The 17,088-nt window shown below is 34.3% G+C and overlaps 2 protein-coding genes across 4 annotated transcripts in view; both read right to left on the bottom strand.

Annotated features, from left to right (window-relative positions):
- Positions 1-772: 772 nt before the first annotated feature.
- Positions 773-6,263, bottom strand: Prosbeta5 (Proteasome beta5 subunit). The gene is made up of 7 exons (XM_071592887.1): positions 6,200-6,263; positions 4,553-4,584; positions 4,053-4,265; positions 3,815-3,965; positions 2,287-2,528; positions 1,423-1,627; positions 773-928 (listed from the first exon to the last, which is right to left on the bottom strand). The coding sequence occupies exons 1-7, from the start codon at positions 6,246-6,248 to the stop codon at positions 837-839; spliced, it is 984 nt and encodes a 327-aa protein (XP_071448988.1). The 5' UTR covers positions 6,249-6,263; the 3' UTR covers positions 773-836.
- A 4,028-nt stretch (positions 6,264-10,291) lies between these two features.
- Positions 10,292-17,088, bottom strand: part of Gpat4 (Glycerol-3-phosphate acyltransferase 4) — a 139,109-nt gene continuing 132,312 nt past the window's right edge. For all 3 annotated transcript variants that reach the window (XM_071592884.1, XM_071592885.1, XM_071592886.1), the window contains 3 exons: positions 16,579-16,720; positions 15,240-15,448; positions 10,292-11,321 (listed from right to left, as the gene is read on the bottom strand). In XM_071592884.1, the coding sequence (XP_071448985.1) occupies positions 11,234-11,321; positions 15,240-15,448; positions 16,579-16,720 (439 nt within the window). In that variant the 3' untranslated portion in view covers positions 10,292-11,233. The remainder of the gene's footprint in view (positions 11,322-15,239; positions 15,449-16,578; positions 16,721-17,088) is intronic.

The raw sequence follows: 17,088 nt of genomic DNA, 5'->3' as shown, positions 1-17,088 counted from the left end.
TTTCTTCAATTAATTATTACTTAATTATCAAGGAATGTATTCAACTAAAAATAAACTCCTTCTAATAATAAATATCACACAAATTTTAAATAAAAGTGAGTTATCCCAATACTTAAATTTTGAAATGGCGGGCTTTGGAATAAAAAGAAAAGCCGTACGAATTTCGTGACTGCAGCGCTGCAATTATTATGTATGGGTTAACTGTAAATTTTTACCTCAGCAATGGGCTATGGTTTAGGATAAACTGATATAATCTATTTAAATAAAAATAGGTGAGAATCATGTTAGAGGCAATCGCCTTCTTGCATAATTTCGGTGCGATAATTTATGTTCGCGTATTGGTAGTAGTCGAACATACACTAGCCCCTTGGCTATCTTTCACTGAGTCTAGTTAATTACTTATGTATCATCAACCGGCGAACAAGTAACAGCAAAAATAAATGACCTGAACAGAAGCAGTTTTGCCGAATGAAAAAATACCAATTTCCACGTTTCCTAATTTTGATGGTGAATTATTAATTACTTAACTGTGTAAGAAAGTAACTTGGGTGACACGTCCCTCATGCCCGAATACACATGACAAAATTTCAGTACAATAGGAAGGAATAATCCCTACACATAACGAGCTATCAAATATTAAGTTTAACTATGCCGGTACGTATACTTGTACACTTACTTAGGGTTAGTAAATGGATAATTAGTGCTTGTAAATTAAAAGTTCTAAACAGGTTCCGGCGTTTATTTGTAAAATCAAAAAATAAGAAACCACGAGTAAATTTGGAACATAACATTTATTGACTTTTTGCAAAAATTTTTGTAATTAGATCATATAGAGTTTATGCCTTCTTCTCTTCCAAATACTTGTAATGCAGCTCTTTACAGTCTTCTTGAGAAATACTTTCCCAGCCGGTGCTCTTCATGTGATAGACTGAAAAGAAAATCCATTTCACTTAGATAATGTCGTAAAATAACAATTTATGCATAATAAATAAGCCAAACTAAAGAAATCAACTTGACAATATTAGTGATAATACCATGAAATATGTTTATTATAACCACATTCTTCTAAACACCCAAAACCATAATATAAAATAATGCAGTTCACAAATTCCAAGGCTCATCGTAAAAATCTATTCATATTAAAAGTTTAAAGGATTTCTTGCATCATTTCTTGCATGTGCCCCTATGCAGACAAGTAACACTGAAATAACTGGTAGTCTTGCAAATACCAATAATTTCACTGAGAGTGATAAAATGGGGCCATCAAGAACACAATTGACTACCTAAATATTCTTTGATATAATATATCATGGGAAATTACATGACATTGTAATAGATTTTGATGAAATCCTTGTTTCATCAATATTCCGTGAGTAACATTACCATGTGCTAATAGATAAGAATAATGTACAACTGATTTACCTCTCACAATACCACCACTGTAAGCATCCCTATGAGTGGCATGGTAAATGGCTCGTCTACCAAGATCATAAGCTTCTTCATCAGTCAGTTCCCAGTGATACCCAGAGTCAAGTACTCCAAATGCATAAATGGATCCAGAGCCAACAGAGAACACGGTACCCTTGGTCCTTGTCCCTTCACTGTCCACATAGTACAGTCCAGGGCCCTATTAAATAGGCAACAACAAACATTAAAAAAAATTTCTATAATTTGCACTAAATCCACAGTACATCTACAAGAGAAACAATGAAGACCTGAAAATGAATCACCACAGCAAATTTAATATTATGCTTAAATTGAACAAAAATTATTTTAAATTGCGCCATTTCATTGGTTAATATTGTCTCCACAGTTTAAAGCAGACCAAAAAACATAACCTTACAGTATGCTGTTATATTGTATGTATGTCTAAGCCTCCGAGTATGTACCATACTCTTCTCTCTCTCTCCGCAGGTGCCTTGCTGTTTTCATATTAGTTTCTATTATCACTATCGAAAATGTGTGCATATTATGAGTGCAAACATATTTTGTTCATAGGGCATAATGATGTAAACAGAGAGTTCATACTTTATCATAATTTTAATTTTCACTTTTGTTAGGCATACCGCAAGGCACATTTTTATAAATTTTAATATTGTTATTACCTTACTGTGCTTAATTTATAACTTAAACTTTGTCATAATTACATATTTTAAATGTCATTTTATATTAAAGGTAACGTATTACCCACAATTTAACTACCACAATGACAGTGAGTGGTACATTTCTCACAAGTAGAGGCATTAATTTTTAACTGAATACATAGGTAACCTTATTATTGCTTACCCTTTTGTCCCAGCCAGCAATCATCATTCCCATTGATAGGCCCATACCCTTGTAATTATAAACCATATTGGCCATCAGTTTTGATGCAGCTGCAACTGATATCCTTTCTCTATTACGTAGCTCATACATTCTGCACTGTTTAGCTAATACTCTGTCCCAGTACACACAATCAGCGGCTCCACCCGCCAAGGTCCCAAGCAAGTAATCATTTATTTCAACAATCTTCTTCATTGACTGGGAGCCTGAACAAATATGGAGTGTAAAGAAAATAATATTAACATTTATATTGGTCACATGAAAAATATTTTCCAGATTATCCTATTATCTCTTTGCGAATCAAATTGCAGCAAGTGCTAAGAGTACAGGTAGCGAACACCATGCATTATTTATAAAGCACAGTCATGAAGTAATATATCACCACAATGTATTATTTATTCTTTTACATGAATGACGTTTCACCTGAAATTGTTAGGCTGTAACGAAACCTATGTCGTAATAAAAAAATTCTATGAGGAAAAGGAAAGTATCTTCTTTCATCTTTCATACAACATTTTATATGAGTTCAGAGGATAAGAATAGTCAGCCTTAACTGAAAAAGCTTCATTGATTTCATTTCCAAACATTTAATAAATGTTCCTTCTTCAAATCGCTTTAATTTAGAAAATTTGGCAATAAAACCTCTCCAGAATTGCTGAACAGGGACACGAACATGTAACGGTTTTTTTTCTGGACTCAGAGATCAGTTTGATGGCTCTGAAGTATATTAGTACACGACCACATATTAAACCTTTTCTGTTGAAGCAAACACTTTTGATCATGCCTCCACAACAATGAATAGAGGGCATTTTCACTTAATATTTATCCCTATAACTTTATCGAGCGCCGTTTCATAACTCAAGGTACAGTTAGCAATAAGTCAATAACTTAGTTGATGGTGAAGTCATGGGAATTTATTTGTTCAAGTAAGCCTCCTAAGGTGAAGTACTCGTAGACTATGAGATCAATCAGGAAGTTAGGTGATTGCCACTCATCAAATAACCTTCACCTCGTCATTTTTTAAGTCTATGAGTATTAACATAATCCTTAAACTACCTATTTAACAGGCTACTGCTAGGATTCTTAGTTGTATTATTTTCACTAAGTAGTTAATTTCTCGAGGGGTGTTTTTGAAGATTATTAGTCAATTAACATATATTTAAATACAATATTAACAATAATATGAAACTTTTCACACCACTAGTGCGCTAAGGAATGGAAACTACAAGGTATAGATACGCAAAATACAAGGACGCGAATTAAAAATTTTCGTTTTGAAAAACCGTCCAGGTGAATATGTTATTCCATATTAAATTTCATACCCAGTTTTTACACTCTTTCTCCAAAGGGGAAATTTTTTCCCATATAAATCAGTCAACTTAATTATAAGCAAAATTATGAATGCAGCCTTAATACTTTATGCTGCAACTACTGGTTGCAAGAAAGTGTGGTTAAACCATTGATAATTAAGCATCAAATTATTATGGCTAACCAATAAATTGGCCTCCTGTTGCACGCGAATCTACTGCAAGTACGACTCCTCCCTGGTATTTGAACCCCAATGTTGTTGTTCCATGATCAAATTTTATTTTCAGGGTCTTGCCAGTTTCATCCACAGAAATTTTTTCGAAATTTAAACTGGGCTGAAAACATAAAAACACGCTATAAGCAGTAACAAATGGAAATATTAAGCATGATGAAGCACTTCTGATAAAGACTGAAATACTCACGTCAGAGAAAGGAGGAGCCGCTAACTCTGTATTCTTCAAAAAATTTCCGCAGTTGAAATCAATTTCATTAACTGAATCATTAATACCTAAATCTGGTCTGTAAGAACGGCAGATTTCAAGTCCACAAAAATCAGCTAAAGCCATCTTCAATGACGTTTGTTTTACTGACTGCTGTAGCTCTTGTTTCCGTGCGGCGATATTTTGAATCGGTAACTAAAGATGGCAGTATTCGCAGTAATATTCAAGGAGGGAACGAAAAATGAATATGAATATTAGAAAATTATGGATCACAGTAAAGCCGAAGACATATTAAGTTTTAAGAAATTTGACGCATGAAACGGACAAAGAAAGCATAAAATATTCCTACCAATTATATATTGTGGTGATAGTTCGTATAAAAGCACTATTACTCGCACGTACATTTACAAAAGGAATAAGTCTATTTCATATTTTTTCTATAGGATTCCTAGTGAACTTTTTGTAATAAAAGTCAAACTTACCATTATATTCTCCACAATTTCCCGCTTTAGTGCTGAAGTGAGTAAAATTAAAAGTTGAGTAAATTTCAACTAATAAGTTTTCACAATATATGTTCAGCAGAAAATGTTGGGCAAATCACCTTTATAGCTCTAAGAAAGACATCAGTTCTCTGAATTTTGTACTGCTGCCACCCACTACTATAGCAAATGATCAGAAGGGAGCCTTCAAATTAAGATCTTTAATAATAATCAGATTCAAATTATTAATTTAAATTGGATATGAGTTAATCCATGAGAGGTTATTATTAACCTTAACATTTCCTCTGAATATTACTCTTTTATGACTGATCACATTTTTCCAAATGCAAATCGAGAGGCATGGGATAGTCACTTTTAAGGTTTAAGAGAGTCCTCATGCTGGGCCCATATTTGGTTGATAATTTCAACACACAAACTTCACCAACTCACCTGCTAACTACTACAGCCTTTAAAATTTATTCCATTACAGGATCCAGGATTTTAAACCTACCATGCCTAAAATTTTTTCAAACAAATTTATGAAATTCGTGCATTATTAATAACTTTAAAAATTAACAAATATGTTACTGTAGGGATTATGCACATGATTTTAAACTTCTACCCAGCTGAAATTGAACTAATCTAATGTAAAAAATAGGTAAAGGTCCCACTTGTCAAAATGTTGTAATAGTACAGGCAGTCCCAGGGTTAAAAATGAAATACATTTTTGAGAATGCCCCCAAATCTGATGGTACATTACTCGGATCCCAGATGAACAGTACATTATTGTTATTATTATTACTTTTTATTTGCCGAGAGATCACAATACAAAACTACCAGGTAGGTGGTGTATGTACATGATATAAGGCACATCAAAAATGAACAAAGACACAGGCTCTATTAAGATACGTAAAAGAAATGATGCTCATAGTTAGATAAATGTTTGGCACCAACCCATGAACATTAGCTGTAACATGCACATGCAATATCAAATTCAGAACAATCATTGATCTCCAACATGAATCAGTCCGTGACCATTGCTATAAACTAAAAGTATGAACTAACAGGTCAGGAATATTGTTGAGATATTCGTCAACCGGGTAGAACATATTGCACAGTAGATATCTTTTTAATTTATGCTTGAATGCAGCAGTTCCCTTTGTATCCTTGATACTTTTGGGTAGTTTGTTATTACTCTATTATTAACGGAATGTGTAATATCACAAGTAAAATGATGTCATTTCAATGTGGAAGCTTGAAGGCCACCTACAAATCAACTTTGGTTTCAACAGAAATGATAGCAAAGCAGTTTTAAAAATAGCAAGGCATTTTCTTCCACATAATTCTCCAGTATTTAATGCCAAAGATGTTTACTGCATTTAAGTGTCCCTCAGAGATGATAAGTTTCAAAATAATAGGGATTTTCATATATTTTTCCATGATAGTGCTATCACCAAGGTCATGAGTTGTTCTTAGAATAATTCTCTCCCAGGAGGTCATATCTTTTGTTTATAAGCCTTAAGGCAGTAATAATACAAATAACATTAAATTGTGATTAAATTAATAACAACCATTTAAGTGAATAGGGTAATTAAAATTTAATATTGCCAAAGAGAATAACTTTATTATAATAATTTCATTATAAATTACCCTTAAGTGGTAAAAACTTGGGCACCCATTCATAATGGCAGAACTCCATAAGTCAGGTCATCCGAAACTTGGGGACTGTATGAATCCCTGTTGGAAGAACAGCACACACAACAGGTTTGATATCAACTCTAGTTTTGAACATAAATTATCTACTTAACCATGTCACTAAGTATTGAAAACATGACTTAAAGTTATTAAACCGAGCGTAAAAATTGTCATTGTGATAAGTCTAGTTTTACTTTTCCATCAGGAGCATAACATAGCAGATCTGATGTGTATTTATTTAAAACTTTGTAATGGTACATATTAGATTCATAAATTTATCATTAGTATTTATATCAAGAGTATTTATTTCTGGTGATTTTAAAAGTTTTTAATTAAAACTGTGCTTTTCCAGTGGTAATTATTATCATTTGGTAATATATTTTTGCTAAAAGTATCATGAACATAGAGACATTAAACATTTCAAGTCCAACTGGCAGCTCTATTCTTCATAACAAATTAAATCCATTGATATTTCAATTCCTCTGTTTCGCCCACAGCGGGGATGCCCTGTATATTTAGAGAATAAATTTGTATTGCATGACCATTTGTGAAGCGTGGAATGGAGATAAAACATTATTAAACAAAAGTCCATGATAAAGTACCAGAAGTTCATAATAATGTGAAGTTAATCATTGAGTTGGGAGCACATATGTACGTAACAACATTAGGAACATTGATGTACTCGACAGGTGCCTATTTTGGCAATATTTTAAAGGAAAACATAAACAATTACAAGTAAATTAGAATGATGAAGTATTTTGCATGGGATATTGAAGATCAAAACTTAATATTAAATTTCCTTCATCAAGACTCTAAAGTCTAGAAATAAAAGAGTAGTAGTAGTATTTAGGGGAGGCCACCGACAGCTGAGGTCATTTGTGCCATAGGGGATGGACAGGAAAGGATGAAGGGTGGAGAGAAACCCGAAGTCGGCATAAGCCTACTCTTTGCGAAAGGCACCAAGGGGTCCGCAGCTTAATGTCCCATCCGACGGACAGCATACTAACTCAGAGTGCCCTCCACAAAGCACCTCAAGTAGGGATTGAGATACCTCTGAAAAATATTCAACACCATCTGGATTTGAACCCGGGCCCTCTGGGTGGGAAGCCAGTACATTAGCCCCTACACCATCTCGATCCCCCAAAATTAAAGATAAATGATGAATTTCATAGACCATGTAACACTTCATTCGGTTACAAAATTTGTCTTTGAAGAAAAAGGGCAAGTATATGTCAGTCTTTGAAATTTGGAATTATATTGAAAAAAAAATAAGTTGGATGGAGAGGAAGACAAACAATTAAAAGTTATGCATACCATACATCAATTTTTAACATGGTCTAGTTTTATATGATTCAGAAAGTTGGTAATTGAGACAGGAGGATAAGCATACATTGGAAGCCTTTTAGATGTGGGTGTGGAGAAAAATAAAGTAGGAAGGAAAGCAAATGATGAATTCCTAGGCATTGTATGGTAAGAGATATTATTGCTGGGAAAAATTTTAAGAAACAAGACAAGTGGATGCAAGAAGTACTGATACACAATTAAATGCTGATAGTGGGAAAAAAGAATAGGCAATTTTGTGAGGTAGTAAGGTTTTATGGGTATTCTGTGTCATGTTAGTAACAGCTCACAAATGCAACAATGTTTAGTTCCAGGGTCCACCAAAAACCATTCCTAAGCCAACGACTAATAATTTAACACAACAGAACCAGAGAAGTTGCTGGAAGAAATTAGAGAAAGGTAGAAAAAGTGTATGGGAAGATTTTGGGAGATAATAGGGTATTGGAGGTTGTGATAAAAAGGATGGGCAATCATGGAAACATGAGTAAATAATTTACATTTTTGGCAGTATGAAAGAGATTTGAAAGAATAAACAGAAAATGAAACTAGTCAATTAATACTGAGTGCAGTGCTTTAAAAATTAACATTGTACCATACACTTGTAGGCACCACCAAAACTTACCTTCTATCAGGGTACTACCTATGGAAATGATAAACATCAATTTTATAGTCAAAGGAAATTTAATATCGGCAAATAAGGAAGTCGCATGAATCTGACGGAATACTTGGTCTTGTTCTATGGTGTTGCTTTTAAGGAAAGTTACTACAATTCAGGATTAGGTACAGATTCTAGCTACTACTTTATTCTACAGGAAATATATTTAACCTGCAAGGAAATAGATGAGCCTTTCTTTAAAGAGCCAAAGAACAAGTTAAAATTGGTCATGGTAAAGAGTCATACTGTTTAAAGTTAAAAGGATAAAATAACATAGGATTCTTTTCATTATGATGGTAATAAACTGAGCAATTATTGTGATCCCTAGATGATTTGTGCTCATTAAAGAAGTTTTGATAAAATTAAAAGAAAAGTCCACAATGTAGACCTCCTGATTTGTGCAGACATATGTGGTGGCCTATACCATCAAATTCAAACTGTTAAAAACTCCTTCCTTTTCACAATTGCAGCAACAGATTGTATACCATTTGAGGTATTCTTTTAGTTAATGGGAATTGAAGATGCTTTACTCAGACAGCTATTCAAATAGCACATTAAGGAACCTACGCATCAAATGAGATCAATTGCTGTGCAATATTTTGGCATATTTGCCTATTTGGCATTTTCAGTTGAAGCAGCACATTTTTCTTAACTTTTATGCAATACAAAATAAAGTTTGAATAAATATTCACCTGAAATTTATCAATCAAGTCATAACTTGTTTATTCACACGTATATACATACTCATTTTGATGTACCTATCAACTTAAGAAAAGCTTTGAAATACTCCAATTACATAACTACTGAACAGAGAGTGTCGCATCAACAATCTATTCAAATGATGCTTGCTGCACAAGACATAATAGGTAACCACTTTCAATGCTAGGACTTTTTAAAATTATTACAGGCTGTCACATAAGTGGATGCCTCCTTAATTAACAAATTATCCCACCTCTCTTACCTTGACTGCAGTAGCATTTGTAGTGGTTCATCCCAACATACATATTACAAGGGCATCCTGTGCACAGGAAAACAAGCCCTGCCAACACGAAAATGCTGAAATAATAAAATCTTGTCTTTGCAACCTACCATGTACGTACATATTTCACATTTTCATTATTTTCTTTTACTGTAAAGGGTTACAGCTCAAATCTAAAAATGCTTAGATAAATAACAATTCTTAATAAATTAATTAAGAGGGGATTTGAAAGTAATAATGGCATGGGCATAAGATTTGAGGGAATAAGATAAACAAGAGCTGCAGCTTCAATTTAATTAGGTCAGAATTTGAAGCTTTATATCATCTTATAAAAGACAATAGTACATTTAAGGATATATTGATGTATTTTCACATTTTAAATTCAAAATTCATGTTGCTAAACCTTCCACCGAGTTGGAATTTGGTACCTCATGAATATCCCTTTTTGTCCAAAATATTGATATTATAAAGCCAAGAGAATGTTTAACTTATTTTCAAATTCTTCCCAGGAATATTTTACCACTTTCTTATGCCAGTTCAAAACTTCAATCATCACAGCACCAGCAACAAAATCTCTAAATGCAAAGATGGCATATTTGTATTAACAGGGATACTGTTATGTACAATTCCTTTCACGATCCCTTTCATTTACATTTTTGTATAATGTAGCTGCAAATTGATTAGCCAAAAATCTCATCATCGTGCAAAAAATATTTAAATTTCAACGATTATTTTAAGCATCATACTCTGAAATGATTCATAGAACAGCAATAAATAATTCTCCACAAGTTATCCCATTCGCAATACCTGTGTATATGCATGCATTCATTGAAACTTATAATTTCGATGGATGAAAAAACACCATACACAAGAACAGATGAGAAAAGATCCTCTGTCATGACACTATTTTAAAAAGGAATGCAAGCACAGTCCCAAAATGGATGGAGTAAAGTAATACAAACAAAAAATGGCTTTTGCAAAGACAAAAAAATCCATTGGGTTTGGGTGAAAAAAGGACTCCTGTACGTATTAGGTCACACTGTGACTAACTGCACAGTAAAAAATGAAGTAATTACAAATACATCAAAATTTTTAATTGCCAAGACCATTTAGCGTGGAAATGGTGGGTCACCAGAAAGCACACAATCACATTGGCTTAAGCACTGTGAGCATATGCTAAGTATGGCACAATTAACCAGTACTATATCACATCTTTTCTCGCACTTTCTTGACTGGTAACTCATTTAAAGTCCGGCAATGCAGCACAACATCTTATTATTTTTTTACAGGACATTGACACCATATTTACATCGACTAAAATGTAGGACAGCAAATCATCCCTACACAAGAAATTTTTTCTTCCTGTACAAAATTAAATCAGAAATCTCTGCTAGCATTCACAACCTCTTTTGACCTATTTCACTAATTTTTTTTCTAATCCAGTTTTTCATATTTTTTTACAGTTCATTGAATGCAGACACACAATAAGCCCACTTCATCACAGACATCTTCGGACACACTTTTTTTTTCTTCACTTTCATTACCATATGCACACCACACTTTCACACAACCACGCATTTATCCCGTAGACAAGTTTTCATTTCCGTTCAGTGAAAAATGTAGAACAGATATTTTTATACACAGAGAGAGTCCACGTTCAACTCCCATACCTCTCATTCATAACTAAATATGCACACATCCTGAGAGTAAAAAAATTAATAGAATTTTACAAATAATCCGTCCCTACCACACTTTCCCAACTTCCACTCCCAAAAGCAAGCTCCCCATGATTTTTCTTGGTTAGAAATGAAAAATAAGGTTAAAAAAAAAAAAATTGGGGCAAAAGAGATGGGGATGAGGAATGCAAGCCAATTGAAAAAGGTCTGACTGGAAGGAGTCTTATTCTTTGCGTTATTTTCTTTTTCACAAGATGGGAGCAGATGGAACACCAAAATTATTGGAAATGAGGCAGTTTGGCAGAAATGTCATTTAGAGTGGTTAAACACTTAGTGCTTCACTCAATCTTCAACCTTTTGCTGAACTCTTCTTGCTGCTTCTCTTTCCACTCCTTCTTTGGCTTCATCCTCTTCAACTGGCCATCCCTGTTCAGATTAAAAGAAAATAAAAATCAGAAATAGTTCACCACTTTCAAAATTCATACACAGCACAATACATAACTCCGCCGCAACACGGAAGCTTTAGATTGCCACTTGGAAAATATCTGTGTTGGGTAAAACTGTCAAAAACAAATGCACCACTAGAAAATAAATACATATTAAACTATCAAACCAAAACAAAAATATAAAGAGTAAAAGAACAATTAGAAAAGCGAACAACATTAAAACAAAATATAAATGCCTTCTTTAGAGTATATCCAAGATTTGGCCATCTTTCGAAACTATAACACTTTTCAACATGTTTTATTTCTCCAGGCAACATACTAAAAATTTTCAAACCCATATAAACTAATGGCTGCTTGAATAACCCATATTTCCCAACTCCTTAGACGCATACTGATTTTTGAGGTCAGAATTTCAGAAAAATACTTGGATCAGACAGAAAACGATCAAATTATTTTGATTTTAAGAATTCGTATGAATAAAATTGAGTTGCTGCATTAAAAAATAAGCAGCTATACATATATACGAGGGTCATCCGGAAAGTAGTACCCGTTCGTGCCGCATGAAGTGCTGACGACGCGAGTAGCCGCTGGACGAGGTCAGATAGCTTCAGTGGCTTGTCTGCCTTCTCTGAGCCAAGTTGCGTGACGCTAGCATTGCCTGTGTTGTTTCTGTGATTGTTTACAATGTTTAAAAAAATTGAGAACGCCGCCAGTTGTGAAGTGAGGGCAGTGATTAAATTCCTCAATGCAAGAAACGTTCGCCCATGTGATATTCATCGCCAATTAAAGGAGGTGTATGGAGACAATGTAATGGACGAGTCGTCTGTTCGGCGGTGGTGTCGCAACTTCAACATGGGGAGGGGGAACACACACGACGATGAGCGTTCGGGGAGACCGTCTGTCATTACAGACCAACTGGTGAGCTCAGTTGACGAATTCGTGAGGAACGATCGGCGCGTCACAATTGATGACATCTGTGAGCATTTTCCCAATGTTTCTCGAACAATTGTTCATGAAATTGTTAAACACCATCTGCATTATGCAAAAATTTGTGCAAGATGGGTCCCTCGCATATCTCAATGAGCTGGCGGCGAAGGACTATGCAGCAGGAATACAGAAACTTGTCACACGTTATGACAAATGCCTTAATTTGCTTGGAGATTATGTTGAGAAGTAGTTTAAAGTATCCTCTTTCAAATAAAATTTTTTATGTTTGTTAATATTTACTTTTGTCTTTTTATTTCACGAACGGGTACTACTTTCCGGATGACCCTCGTATCAATATTTATTTCTTGTACAATCCCAGAAGTTCAACATCACTGCTGCTTAAATTTCCAGTTATTTTTACTGGGATTGATATTTTCCTCTACTGCAATGTCATCTTCACTTTAATGTATCACATTGCTAATATCACATTTTTAAAAAGACATAACAGTCTCACTTTTAACTCTCGGCCAGGACTTTCTCAATCACAAACACTAGAAATCGACGGCCATCTCATTCTCCACATCATTATGAGGTCATGACTACGGACCTTATTACCTTTCTCTCATATTCAAGCAGCAAGTTCAGTGGAAGCTTTGAATATTTACTTCACACCTTTCAGCTGCCTTGTTTCCATGTTATGAAGAGTATTTCATGCCTTAAGTTTAAATGCAATACGGTGTGAGAAAATTCTTTCTTAAGACACAATGATGTCATAATTAATTTAACTTTTTAAGTTTCTGTTTCTGCTATTATTTTGACATTATGAAACTTAATATTAAAAGTGACCATTTTCTATGCCATTATAACACACACATTCTACTTAAGGTTGAATAGCTGTAGGCCTTGAAGTTTATCAGGAGAGATACAATGTATGTATATACGTACTTATATTAGCAGAGGGGTGGCATCCCCATTATCCCTATGGATATTAAGTTTTACAGCAGCACATGTGAGATGAAACCACACATACTACACTAAATAAATTTACGATTTATTTAGGAATTATGTTAGGCATTACTTCCAACGAAATACTAAAACCTTTTTATGCTTACTACTGACTCAAAACAGTGATATTATCAAAATGTGTAATAAAGTCAACCATTTTCTATGCCTGAAGCAGGAAAAAAATACTAAATAGCAAGTATTTTTTCAGCAAATTCGCTTGTGCTAATTGGTCAAAGTTATACCTGCATACCCCCAGTCTATAACACGCAGATCGATTTTAGAGCACATTTTGAAGTAAAAAAGTGAATCTTATGGACCAGGAAATACAGTAATTAGACTGGATTTAATTGACTACACATGACCCACGGAAAAGTATAATCGTTTCATAAACACTGACGAGGAAAATCCACACGAACGAGGCCCAACATCATCCTGCAGACTCAGGAGCTCATTTTTGAGGATCCAGGACAATCGATCTGAAAATTGTCACCAGTTGTGGGTGTGAGTGAAAAGACTATACATCAAATTGTCGAAGAGGACCTCCACTACAAGTCTTACACCCTTGAAATAAGATGGATACTTCCTGCAGCTGCCAGAGCAAAGTGAGTTGAACATTGCAGCCTGCTTTTGCTGCTAGACTAATCAGATTTTTTTCCGATGAAAAAATTTTCACAGTGGATGCTAAAACCATCAAAGGAACAACCGATGGATAGGTCCCTGTTGTTTCCAGATCAAAATTTTCAGCAAATGTTCATTTATTAGGAGTTCCAGTGTCTAGTGAGGGTGATGTCATGTCATTACCTTTATTTAACAAAGGGGAAAATATCAACAAAGAAGTTTATTTGCATACTCTGACAAATGTAGTGTAGCAGTGGATGGAAACTGAGCCATCTGGAAGAGCATACGTTTTCCAGCAGGATGGTGCACCAGCCCAAACGGGTCATTAAGTGCAAAATTGACTGGCGAACAATGTCGATATGTTTTGGTCCAAATTCTGGCCTCTCAATAGTCCAGATTTAAATCCTTTGGACTACTATGCATAGAGTGTGGTTGAAAGGGTCATCAATATTTTCAGGCATCCAAATGTGGCATGATTGAGAGCAATTATTGAAACGACATTCACTGATACAGATCGCATATCAGTGAATACATTGCGCATTAAAATGGGGTTGCAAACTCTTCTAGCTGAGATCGGAGGCCATTATTCAAGCAAGTGGGGGATACTTAAAATATATTTGTAGTTTATGACCATACAAACAATTTAGTACAAAATATTTTATAAACACTTTAATTTCTGTAACACAAACGCTCTAGCTCTTCCATAAAGGTGACATTTTTCAGAAATGATTACTGTAAGAAATCTTGCAGAGAAAAACAAAAATTCTTTCTTATATCTTTTTTAGAATATATATAAATCACTATATGGTAATCTAGAAAGTGGTCATGCAGTTAATGCACTTTGGAGTGTCAGCACATCAGATTGCTGAGGTGTTTTTATCCCCAATCCCTTGAATTAAAGAGTATTCATTGGCATCTTTGGCTGCAGGGCTTCTAGATTTGAGGATGTATGCTCATTTCATTGCCAAACTGTGATAGTTTAGGAATATGCAGATGAGGTTATTAAGGAATTCAATGCTTCAAGTTGCTTCCATTATGATGGAGAACATATGTTTTCTGTCAAAACTGCATTTAATTTAGTAAAAAAAAATTTTTTTAATGCAATGCAAAAATTTATAAAATTTGGCATTTTTCAAAATATACCGTGAAAACTATTAAAAAATTAAATATTTTTGTAATAAAGTGTAAATTTTGCTAGTTCAAAGATACTCACATATTGCAAAATATCCATGCACAAATCATTTAACTAAGTAAAGCTCTAATATGGCAATATAACCTCAGGGCATGATAAAAAACATATCATTTCCACACTTTCATGATTTTTATGGGGAAGTAAATAAAAACATACCACATTAGATCCACCAGGCCTCCCTGTCGGGCTATGACAGACTTGACCCGATTCGCAAAGACGATTGCAGACTCATTGGGCTCTTGATGCATTGGAGGCAGGTACCACACATCACAGACAATGGCCCAACTTGTCATCATCATATACAAGTATTGTATCATGGAATATTTGCTGCTGTTCCAAAAGGCATCTCCAAATTTTGGATCGTACTGAAATAAAAATGGCACAATTAAATGTGAGCTTTCAACATTACTAAAACCCTTTCTCATGCTTAATAATGAAAGAATCCCATGAACTGTCTCTCTAGGACTATTTGTTGTAAATTACAAGCATGCCGTCACTTCACTTTATTTCTTACATTCCATATAATTTGGTGTGGTTAAATGCATCTCTTGATTTATCCTAAAAAATGAATATACCTGTAGACCATTTTACACAAAAGATGACAAGCTCTACTATATTCAAAATAATTTGTGAAGAGATGACTGAATTATGATTTCTCTAGAACTTACTCCACTCATAATCCAGAATGCCCAGAAAAATAATGCCCGTATCTTTAAATGATAATACGACGAATTACCCACTAAAACTGGGTTACTTCACATAGAATTTTTTATTATCCATTTGCTAGATTTCAGTATCAAATGTTATCATCAGGTGGATGTCAGGTCTATCAATTAATGCAATTACAGTGAATACTATGGTCTACTGAATAACTGATTGAAGCACTTTTCCACTTCATAAAATTTTTTTTTAAACCCGGTTGTAGAATAAAAAAAAATTTATCAAGTGGAAAAGTGCTTCAATCAGTTATTCATTATGTTCGACTTCCACCACATCATGCCTGAAGCTACTCAATTTGTACTATGGTCCACCATTCATTCACATGTTTTAGATAACAGCTGGGTTATTTGTTTTCATCCGTATGTTTCATGGTGCATGAATATATAAATTAAAACAAATGTTTTCCAAATATCTTTTACAACTAATTTAGGTCCAGACTAATTTTTTAAACAGTCAAGCATTGTCACTTACTTAGGTTATTATAACAGAAAACGATACTTTACAAGGGTCATGACTGAGTCTTCTTTTCATCCAGAAAGCCTATTCAAGTATAAAATCCCATTTGATGGGATTGAAAAGAAGTGAGTGAGAGGGGAGGGAATGCCTTGATGAGATCATTTGGGACATTGGATTATTGACACTCCACTAGATTAATATTCAAAAAGTTATCAGATCTCGTGAAAAGCATTAAAATGAAATTTAAAAATAAAATTGACACACAAAATATTCACATACTCGGCAAACTACCTTATTTAATATGTACTTTAATACTTACTTTTATGGCAACAGGATATATTGTGCCCCCCACCTCAAAGCTTCCCTTCTTAAACTGCATAACTGAAGTGTTGTTGATGCAAGTGCCCTCTGGAAATATTAATATTGGAGGCTTGTTGGGATCGGACACATGTTCGCGTAACCTAGAAATTGAAAATAAAAGAAATGAGAAGTGGCTTCTTCGAAGTTGACTTATTGACACTTGGGAAAATATGTTTTTGTGACAGCCAAGATAATAGGTTTCACCTGGATGTGTATGACAATATAAAGGATAAACAATTAATTGATACCTACAGTGACACACTTGGAAGAGTTGAAGGAGTGTTGTTCATAATGCAAAATAGTTGGATTACATCACATTGAGCCTAGCATGGGGGAGACACTCATTTGGTACATCAAGGGCTGCTCTGAAGAAGTTAGCATTGATAAAAACACAAAATACACCAATGACAGATCAATGAAAATATGTTATTTCTCATAGCATCCCACATCAAATAGGCCATGAGCAAAT

The sequence above is a fragment of the Hetaerina americana genome, unplaced genomic scaffold (genome assembly GCF_022747635.1).
Source record: "Hetaerina americana unplaced genomic scaffold, ioHetAmer1.1.p SCAF_5, whole genome shotgun sequence".
NCBI lineage: Eukaryota > Metazoa > Arthropoda > Insecta > Odonata > Calopterygidae > Hetaerina > Hetaerina americana.
The sequence above is the reverse complement of the archived record's forward strand: the minus strand, read 5'-3'. Positions and strand labels throughout refer to the sequence as shown.

Bases quoted from the DNA above. Each gene is read 5' to 3' on its own strand.
- Prosbeta5 (XM_071592887.1), bottom strand. From the start codon at position 6,248: ATGGAGTTCTGCCATTATGAATGGGTGCCCAAGTTTTTACCACTTAAG. The intron at 3,966-4,052 runs GTGAGTATTTCA...TTATGTTTTCAG, and splicing joins CGGCTCCTCCTTTCTCTGAC to CCCAGTTTAAATTTCGAAAA. The intron at 2,529-3,814 runs GTTAGCCATAAT...ATATTTGTTCAG, and splicing joins AACAGGAGGCCAATTTATTG to GCTCCCAGTCAATGAAGAAG.